Source organism: Cnephaeus nilssonii, assembly GCF_951640355.1.
Source record: "Cnephaeus nilssonii genome assembly, chromosome: 6".
Taxonomy (NCBI): Eukaryota; Metazoa; Chordata; class Mammalia; order Chiroptera; family Vespertilionidae; genus Cnephaeus; species Cnephaeus nilssonii.
Window position 1 is genome coordinate 53,328,947 of NC_137077.1, and position 9,514 is coordinate 53,338,460.

A 9,514-nucleotide genomic window follows, 5' to 3' on the forward strand; every position below is an offset into this window, starting at 1 on the left:
GACCAGGCCGCCCCGGGCTCCAGCAGGAGATGCTTGCCAGGGAATTCACTGATCCATTGCGGGAAGGTGGGCTCGGCCGGGCTGGTTCCCGTCCAACACAGAGGAGACCTTGGTACTTGTCTGGGGGAATGAGCTGTCCATCACTGGGCGGAGGGGTCAGAGTCAGACCTCAGTTCCAAGGAGACCCGTGAGGTCAGTACGGGGTGGCTGGAGCATGTGCGGCCGCAGTACGAAGAAACTTCGACTGGGTGAGATGGGGCAGGCTTCATTCCAAATCTTACCATTTACTTCCAACTACCATCTCATTTCAAAAAAAAAAAAAAGAGAAGCATTTTGCCCTGGCCGGTTTGGCTCAGTGGATAGAGCGTCAGCCTGCGGACTGAAGGGTCTCGGGTTCCATTGCGGTCAGGGGCACATGCCTGGGTTGCGGGCTCCCTCCCCGGTAGGGGGTGTGCAGGAGGCAGCTGATCACTGATTCTCTCTCATCATTGATGCTTCTCTGTCTCTCCCCTTTCTTTCCACTCTCTCTAAAAAAAAATAAAAATAAGCACTTTGGGATTAGTGGTCCAAGTCAGATAGCAACTCAATGGGGTCTGTTCACGCTACTAAATGGTAAGCGGAAGCTGGAGAGACCGCACCACTCTCGCCAGGGCTGTAAGTCTTCCTCCAAGCTCACCTCCCCCGGCCTGCTGCTGCAGAACACCCCGCCCACACCACACGGAACGCTGGGCTAAGCAAGGGACTCATCCTGAGGGGCCCCCGCACGGTTTTAGGGTCAGGGGTGAGGACTGTAAATGGCTCACGGCCTTTCAGTTCCGGGACAGAAAACTCGCCTGAAAGAACTCGAGTCACTAACCGCAGCCACCGGCCGGAAGTCACCACCCCAGCGTCCTTTTCGAGCTGGAGAACAGCGGTTCCGAGAGCCCGCGGGCGCGCGCGGACTACAACTCCCGGCATGCTCCGGGGCCGCGGAGTTAACCCCTCAGGGTCCGCGGCCACCCTGCGCCCCGCCTCCGTCCCTCACCTGGATCCTGCAGGGTGAGTTTTGTAAAGCTGGGAAAGGACTCTCCCCTTTCCTTAAGTCGTGTTTGTGTGTGTGTTTGTGTGTAATGTATTCCAGGGAAATGATGCTGATTTTCCTGAAATGGGACAATTTGCAGTAATGAGTTTCAGACGTTTTGGGGTGGTTTTTTTTTTTTTTGGTTGTTTTTGTTGTTGTTGTTGGTTTTTTGCGAGTGGAAGACAGCAGCTATTCTCTGAACCACCGGGCCTAAATGGAATCACTACTGTCTTCCTCAGAATGCTACCTAAATCCACCCCTTTCTCCCCAGAACAAAAGTAGCCAGCAACCCCTCCCCTCTCCCTACGGCCGCTGGCTTGGACCCTTCTCCTGTGCCCCCAGCAAGGCTTGTAATCGGGCACCTGAACCAAGGTTTTTGTTATCCCTCTGGTTGGGGGGCGAGAGAGGGGCGTGTACTCTTGGAGCCCACAGGACCCCCCACATCCTTTTGGATTAGAGATTTTAGAATTTGGGCCCTTTGTCTGTCAGAGCCTGCCCTTCCCCTCAGGGTGCCACCGTGGAATCCCTGCAGATTCGGCAGGCTCTCTACCTTTGTCTGACTTGAATGGCTGAGGGTTTGAGGAAAGGGTTTCTTCCTTGGGAGTGTGGGTGGTGGGTGTTAAACTGGTCGTTGCCCCACCCCCACCCCTAAAACTACATGGCACCGGAGCCAGTGGGTGCGGGTCACACTCAGTTTTCTATTACTATCCTTTCTCTATACTGTGCTCAGCTCCAGTTCTGGGCTGGGAGGGAGGAGGACAGTAATTACAAGTATTGGGGATTACTAGGCTGCACGGGGTCAACTAACCCCACCTCCTCATCCATGGTCAGAGGGGAGTGGTGAGGATCTTGTTTTTTTTCACCTTTTCACTGCCCCCAGACTCCACTTTAACTATTTCAGTTCACAAGCTCCCCCACCCTTCTGCCTCATCTTTCAAGAGTCTAAAGCTGCTAGAAAAAGAGGCTACTCTGAGTCAAGGGGCTGAGGGCCTGGAATTGCTGGATTCCCTTCTCTGCTTCACCCCTACCTCCGTGTCACTAGCAAGCATCCTGCCCTCCCTGAGAGGTTAATTCCCCCATTCTGGGCAGTCTCTGTTTTTTCTTTTATTTTCCGTGGCCCCTGAAGGGGCCATTGTTCTGGCCAGCCTTTGGGGCAGGGTTAGACAGAAGGGAGAAGACCTTGGGGCAGGAGTCCTGAACCACAGGAGGCCAGGGGAGTGAGAGCAGGCCGGCATATCTCTCCTCTGTTTCACCCTCCCCACCGCCAACTGGCTCCCTGCCTCTGCTCCCGCCCCTTAACATCCCAGACTCCCTGGCTATTTAAACAGAGATGGGTGCCCCCATCGGCACACTGTCCTTTGGCCACCGGACATCATGCCTCCCAAGAAGGATGTTCCTGTGAAGAAACCAGCGGGACCCCCTCTCTCCAAGACTGCTACCAAGCCAGCAGCAGGGGCTCCTCCAGCCAAGTCCAAGGCTGAGCAAGCGGCAGCTGTCCCTTCAGGCCCTGAGAAAACCTGGGAGCCCCCCATGGACCTCTCCAAAGTGGTGGTGAGTGCCGGAAAGTGAAGAAAGAATTTGGAGGGGGTGGTACAAGGGTGGAATACAGCCTAGGGAATTAGGAGGTGTCTAGAAGGGAGGAGTCAGTGAGCACTGAAATGATATTGGGGGTTCCTCTTGGCCCATCATTTGGAAGCATCCAGGCTTATGACTCTGCTGGTATCTTTGTTGTTCTCCCCATTAACCTGTAACACACGTGTGTACGTACACACGTACATACACACTGACTCCCCTGCTGGAGACAGGGACTGTGAGATGGGGAACATCTGGGTTCCCAGGACAGTTTCAAGGTGAAGGGAGGGAGCCACTGCCTGCGTTTAGCTGACGGTTCAGCTCTAAAGGCCACATCTCTGAACCCCAGCAGGGAAGGCTAAAGAGGACAGACTTGTTAGACAATCACAGCTGGGGGCCAGGAGTAAATTTAGCTTTTGTTCAGCCCCCAGTTATGTGAGGGATGCAGGGCTCAGGGCCGTGGAGGGAGGGGAACAGGTGGCATGGGATTAACCCTGTTCCTAGGAAACCCTCCCCCCGGATAATTCCTCCGCTTGGGATTCTCCCAAAGTCCAGATCTGGGAATGGGTCTGAGGTGGCTGGGCTCTCCGCCTGGTCCCTTTGAGCCCCTCCCCAGAAGTAGCTGGCAGTTGGTTGGGAGGAGTGCTACAGAGGAATTGAATGAGCCCCGTGATCCCTCCTCACCTGCTCTTTTCTTCCACAGATCCAGTTTAACAAGGACCAGCTGGAGGGTGAGGAGAAGTTGGTCCCCTGAGCCCACTGTCTAGACCCAAGCCCCTGGTCAGATTCTCTTTCTATTACCTATCCCCGTCCTGACCTTGAAACCTCCCACACTCGTCCCCTGTGCTGCCCAGCTCTAACACATCGTTTCTGAACGTCCTCTCTGTCTGGGGGTGATGGGACCCCTGGTCAACACTGATATCTCTTTATACTTCAGAGTTCAAGGAGGCCTTTGAGTTGTTTGACCGAGTTGGGGATGGCAAGATCCTGTACAGCCAGTGTGGAGACTTGATGAGGGCCCTAGGCCAGAACCCTACCAACGCCGAGGTCCTCAAGATTCTGGGGAACCCCAAGAGTGATGGTGAGGGGACCACTGGAACAGTGGGGGTTTTCAGTTTGGTGATGGAACAGAGGAATGTTGGTAAGGTGACAAAAGATGCCGAGGTGGGTCTCATGACTTCAAAAGCTGTCAACCCAGGGCCAGAAAAACATCCTGAATGTTGAACAGGATCAAAGCCTTCATGGTTGGGGTGGGAGCTGGGTCCTAGGGGACACCACAGTGACCTCTCCCTCACCTCTCAACCTTCAGAGCTGAAGTCCCGGCGTGTGGACTTCGAGACTTTCCTGCCCATGCTCCAGGCCGTGTCCAAGAACCGAGACCAAGGCACATATGAAGACTACCTGGAGGGGCTGCGGGTGTTTGACAAAGAAGGGAACGGCAAAGTCATGGGAGCGGAGCTCAGACATGTCCTCACCACCCTGGGTGAGGCTCAGACCAGAGCTGTGGGATGGAGAGAAGAGAGTGGACCAAGAAGGAGGTTGCCGAGGAGGAGGAGCCAGGGAGGGATTACTGCCCTGTAGGTCATGGGCAGGAGACAGAAGGTCAGAGCCCTGGGGGCAGAACCCGAAGGGCTGCTTCCTGCAGAGGCTCAAGTGAGAAGGGGCACAGCTGCCTCCCAAAGGGCAGGGGAAGGGAAGAGGTGGGAGATTTGCGATTCCCTTTTGGAAGAGATGCTGGTGCTCTGTGATCTGGTACTCTCTCTAACTCTCTGGAACTTAATTTCATTGTCAAAGCTTCCGCCTGGTGCTAATGCAGGTGAAATGGAAAGCAAGATGCAGAAACACATCCACGGCATTACCATTACATAAGGAGAGGATTCTTTTGGCGTTCTCTTGCTACGGGCAAATCTCCAGGGTGGGAGGAGGGGAGGTACAACACAGAATAGGGTGGCCTGGTTGGTCAGGGAGGGAGGACAGCGGCTAAAACGTTGTGTCTGGGGCTCAGGAGAGAAGATGACTGAAGAGGAGGTGGAGACAGTTCTAGCAGGACATGAGGACAGCAATGGCTGCATCAACTATGAAGGTGAGGGGGCAGAGGAGCCGAAGGGACAGGGGAGGAGGGGCGGCAGGAGGCCCCCGGTTTGCGGTGTGGGCACCCTGGGGCCTGCATTATCTGAGGTCAGACGACTGCCCCACGGCCTGCTTCTGAAGCCCCTCCTGCTTCCTCTGCAGCCTTCCTGAAGCACATCCTCAGCGTGTGAGCTCTCCAGGTAGGGCCCTCCTACTCGCCTGCAGAGACTGGTCTCCTCCCGGTCCCTCCGCCTGGGTGCAAAAGCTGGGAAGTGCGTTTTCCTGTTCTACGTATGAGTGCTGGGGTTTGGCAACTTTTCATGTTTTTCCACAGATGCCGTGGGGTCGGACACTGGTCCTCCCGCAGGCGGAAGCATGTTCCTACCACTAGGAGGCCACCTATTGTTTCAAAATAAAGAGACGGTTCCTCCCTTCGCCTCCGACTGCCGCTTTCTTCCGACGTGGGGTGGGAGGGAGGGAAGCGAGGGCTCTCCTCTCCCCCATCCGTTATCCTCTATCTTCCCGCTGCTCCAAAGAGCAGATTCCTGCGCTCTCCCCACGCCCACCTCCGGCGCGGTTTCTGGGTCCCAGGTAGGGCTCCGGAGAAAGGAGCGGCGGCGGGCCCCGCCCATCTCATTACTAATGTAGCAGCTCATCTGCATAAGCCCTGGCCAGGAATCCTATTGGCTGGGCCCGCTGAGGGTGACGTCATCGGGGCGTTCGAAGACTAGGGCTGGGCCGGGAGCCGGAGCCATTACTGCAGGAGCAGGTCCCGCAGAGCTCGGCAGCCAAGATGGTGGGGCCCGGGCCTGGGAGGATGAGCGGGGCTTGGGGCGAGAGGCGGGAAGTTGGGGGTAGGGGGCGCGGAGGCGGCAGAGGTGGGGGGCAAAGGGAACCCGAGGGCCTGGAAGATTGGAGGCAGGGTTGGAAAGTCTGGGGTCTTGTCCTGCTGGGAAGCGAACGAGTCCCCGGCGCGGGACCAGTTTGTGGTTGTGTGTGGGACTGGGCTGGAAGCTGGGGTATGGAGTCCAGCTGTTGACCGCTCCCCTCTTCTCTGAGCAGTGTGACTTCACCGAGGACCAGACCGCAGGTAGGTAACTGACCCCTCCCGAGGTCACGCTAAGGCAGACACCTCTAGCACCTGACCCCAACCTGTCACCTCTTCAGCGCCTCCAGGGCTACCTCCTGGATTTCCGCTCCCTCCTCTGGAGCCTCCATTTTCTGTTCTCACCCTTTCTTCCTCCCTCTCCTTCCACTCCAGATCTGAGCCCCAAGCACTGGGTGAGTTTTAGGTGGTGTGGGCATGTGAAACAACTTGGTCGCCTACTGCCTGCTGGGTGGGGGGCTGGGAGGGTGTCTGAAGCTGCCTGTGCGCCTCCGACCCTTAATCAGCTTCTTCTGCCTCTTCTCTCCCGTGACAATTCTCCCCCTCCCCCGCTTGGAGTTGTGAGGACTAAAAACCAGTGACCTGCTATTTTGTAAAAATGGGGACAAGGGAGTTTGCTGAGGGTACTTTCGCTGAACGGCAAGGTGGGCGGTGGCAGGCCGGGATGACCCCAGCCCAGGCCGCTGCTCCCACTTCCTTATAAGGGCCGGACCCAGACAGGGCGGCGGCACATTCCTGCCCAGCGCCGAGGGGGCCGGGCCGGCCCGCCGGCCGAGGGTGTGTAAATGGGTGTGACTACTCTGCCTAGGGGGAGCAAGGCTGTCTTCAGGCTGTCTTCACGTGGGATACCTGAGTTGGGAGTAACGGACACTGGGTCCGTCCCTCTTAGCGGACTTGGGTGTACAGTGGGATAAGTATCCGGTTTCCTTAGCATGATTAAAGTTGAATGGGCAGTGGACACCAAGAGGGCTTGGTTTAACCCCCATATGCCCAGTGCTGATGTTTATCTGAATCCTCAGAGTTCAAGGAGGCCTTCCAGCTGTTTGACCGAACAGGGGATGGCAAGATCCTGTACAGCCAGTGTGGGGACGTGATGCGGGCCCTGGGCCAGAACCCCACCAACGCCGAGGTGCTCAAAGTCCTGGGGAACCCCAAGAGTGATGGTGAGGGTCCTCGAGAACAACTCCTCCGTGTGGTGGTGGGCCCAGTTCTGCGGCTGAGCGCCTCCTGTCTTTGTAGGCCCCAAACTCAAGCAGGTCTTATCTCAACTAGCAAATCCCATGGGTTTCTGCTGCTTTGAGTGGGAGCAGTCTGTTTGGTGGTGACCCCGTGACCCCCTCGGTTCTGAGAACGTGTGTGACTTTCCTTCTGCCTCCTTTACGGCAGAGATGAACGTGAAGGTGCTGGACTTTGAGCACTTCCTGCCCATGCTGCAGACTGTGGCCAAGAACAAGGACCAGGGCACCTATGAGGACTATGTCGAAGGCCTTAGGGTGTTTGACAAGGAGGGGAACGGCACTGTCATGGGTGCCGAGATCCGGCATGTTCTCGTCACACTGGGTGAGGCTCTACCCTTTCTCCTTGAGCTGAGGTGCCACCTGACAGACTCTTCACCTGTCACGCAGTTCCCACAATGCTCTCTTTCCCTCTGCAGGGGAGAAGATGACAGAGGAAGAAGTAGAGATGCTGGTGGCAGGGCACGAGGACAGCAATGGTTGTATCAACTATGAAGGTGAGGGACAAATGGGAGGAAGCAGCCATATGGGGCAGGTCAAGTACAGTTTGGGGCTTTCCCTGTCCCTGGACTTGGGCTCCAAAAAGTGCCAGGCAAGAGGCAGGGCCCTGCCCAGCCCAGGAGCGGGAGGCCAGGGGCGTATGACAGGAAAGGAAGGGGCAATGTGGTGTGAAGGGTGGGGAAGGAATGGGAAGTAAAATAAATGGAATGTCTATGTCCCCACTGCCTGACCCCCTCACCCCATGTGTGTGTCTTGTCTTCACCATTAATGTCTCTTCCTTCCTGCAGCATTTGTGAGGCATATCCTGTCGGGGTGACGGGCCCGTGGGGCGGGTACGGCTCCTCCCAGCCTCCCCTTCTCTAGTTGATCCCCCCAGTGTTTTTCTTCCCCCACCTTTGCTCTATGGCCCCTGCCCTACCCCTACTACCATCTGACTTCTGGCATGTTTCTGCATGGAGCTGACTGGGGAAGGGAGGGGTCCTCAAAGAGGAAGACAGCCTGGGGGTGTGGTACCTCCTCTCCTAGAATGGGCCCTGAAGTTTTACTTCTAGGGCCTTGGGTGCTGGTGCCTGGGAACCCTGACACCTGACCCGTCTTGCTTTAGGGTGATCCTTTGGCCCTGGAGCAGCGGTGGTTGGCACAGGGGGGTGGGTTGCCTGCCCCATTGTTCTGCTGTAGCTGAACAGTTCTTCCCCTTCCTTCGGCTGGGCAGCTTGGAGGTACCCTAACCCAAAACTCTGTCTTCTCCTCCTGCCAGTGGCTGACAGTAGCTTTAGGTGTAGTTAAGAACTTTTCTGCCTCTGCTGTGTTCTTGCTGCTCAGGGTGGGGTGGGAACTAACAGCTGGTGGGAGGGGAGCTGGGGGCCTAGAGAACTGGTCAGACTCAAGGTGACTCCTCTGCAAACTGACCCCAAGGTTGGTTGCTGCAGGCACGGCCCTTCTTATATGCCACCTTCGTGGTCTTAATGGTCTCCTGGTCCCCGGTGGTCCCCTCCCCTGGGCCCTGCCCCTGGTTTATACTCTCTCCTTTCCACAGAGCTCGTCCGAATGGTGCTGAATGGCTGAAGACATTCCCAGTGTGCCCAGAGCCTTGTGCCTTCCCCTGTGTGAGACTGTATTAGCCCCGAAGGCTTCCTAAGTTCTGTCACAGCACTTTTCCCAGCTTGTATCTCTTGGATGATGTTTGCCTCAGCATTCACCAAATAAACTCGTTTTCTGTGCCCTAAATGCGGTTCTGTTTTACTTCCTGAGCAGGGTGAAGGGGAGAGAGAGTCCAGGATCAGTGACCAGGGGCTGGGGAAGGGCCTGTAGGAGCCCCGTGCCTCACTGAAGAAATGCTGGCCACATTCATTGCTGCTACAAAGGCCACCCCTTGGGGGATGAGGAAAGACATAAATCTCCAGGACCAAGGCTGGCCAGCCTTGTTCCAGCCCACATCAGACTGAGTCCTCGCCTAGCACTCTAGCTCCTTAAATCCAACGCTGACCCTCCCAAGCACTGCAGACCTTTGGTGGGGGAAACCTGGAGACTGCTTATTGGAGCTAAAGCCAGGCCACATTGGCACTGCCAGAGCCTGTCACTCAGCAGGGCTAGGGGCCAAAAGCAACAGAAGGAGGGGAGGTGACTGCCTTCTCCCTGCCTAATAAGGGAAGAAATGAAACCACTACTTCTGAAAGGTAAATAAACAAGATCTCCTGGTTGAGGATGTCCTTCCAAGCCTTAAACAGCTATTTTGGGGGCAGGTGAGAGCCTCTGCCCGGCTCCTGCATCAGTGCGCAGCCCTGACAGCTGAGCTGCCTTTGGCCGCGGGAGAGAGGCCCAGTGCCTCTCTGGCCTAAGTGAACGAAGGCCCCAGGGAAGAACAGCATGATGCCCCAGCCCGACCCCACTACCTGACAGCCACAGGTCAGAGAACACAGAAGGCATCCACAAGATAAAACTGAAAGCAAATTAATTTATAAAAAAGAAAAAGAAGGAAAAAAAGAGAAAATTTACAGAAAACTTTTGAACAGAAGGAAGGTGCCAAGACGCAGAGGAGAAGAAACATGGGAACGTGAGGAACAAAGGGCCTGGTGGGCGGGACTAGGGCCTGGTGGGGAGCCTGGGGTCACATCTGCCTGCACACAGAGGACGCAGAGGGGAGAGCTGGTATGTGAGGCACTGGAATCTGGGGAGCTGAGCTGAGCTGCA

The 9,514-nt window shown here is 56.3% G+C and overlaps 2 protein-coding genes across 3 annotated transcripts; both read left to right on the forward strand.

Annotated features, from left to right (window-relative positions):
- The first annotated feature begins 792 nt into the window (after window positions 1–792).
- Window positions 793–5,221, forward strand: MYL6B (myosin light chain 6B). The gene is made up of 8 exons (XM_079775374.1): window positions 793–1,038; window positions 2,389–2,611; window positions 3,336–3,363; window positions 3,570–3,713; window positions 3,942–4,115; window positions 4,638–4,715; window positions 4,865–4,902; window positions 5,037–5,221. Exons 1-7 carry the CDS (start codon window positions 956–958, stop codon window positions 4,891–4,893), a joined length of 759 nt encoding a protein of 252 aa, XP_079631500.1. The 5' UTR covers window positions 793–955; the 3' UTR covers window positions 4,894–4,902; window positions 5,037–5,221.
- A 157-nt stretch (window positions 5,222–5,378) lies between these two features.
- Window positions 5,379–8,551, forward strand: MYL6 (myosin light chain 6). Of its 2 annotated transcripts, XM_079775378.1 has the most exons (7): window positions 5,379–5,498; window positions 5,765–5,792; window positions 6,608–6,751; window positions 6,975–7,148; window positions 7,243–7,320; window positions 7,612–7,656; window positions 8,361–8,551. In XM_079775378.1, exons 1-6 carry the CDS (start codon window positions 5,496–5,498, stop codon window positions 7,638–7,640), a joined length of 456 nt encoding a protein of 151 aa, XP_079631504.1. In that variant the 5' UTR covers window positions 5,379–5,495; the 3' UTR covers window positions 7,641–7,656; window positions 8,361–8,551. The 2 variants fall into 2 exon arrangements, with proteins under 2 accessions (XP_079631504.1, XP_079631503.1); XM_079775377.1 differs by lacking the exon at window positions 7,612–7,656 and having other exon boundaries at window positions 5,380–5,498.
- The last annotated feature ends 963 nt before the right edge of the window (window positions 8,552–9,514 follow it).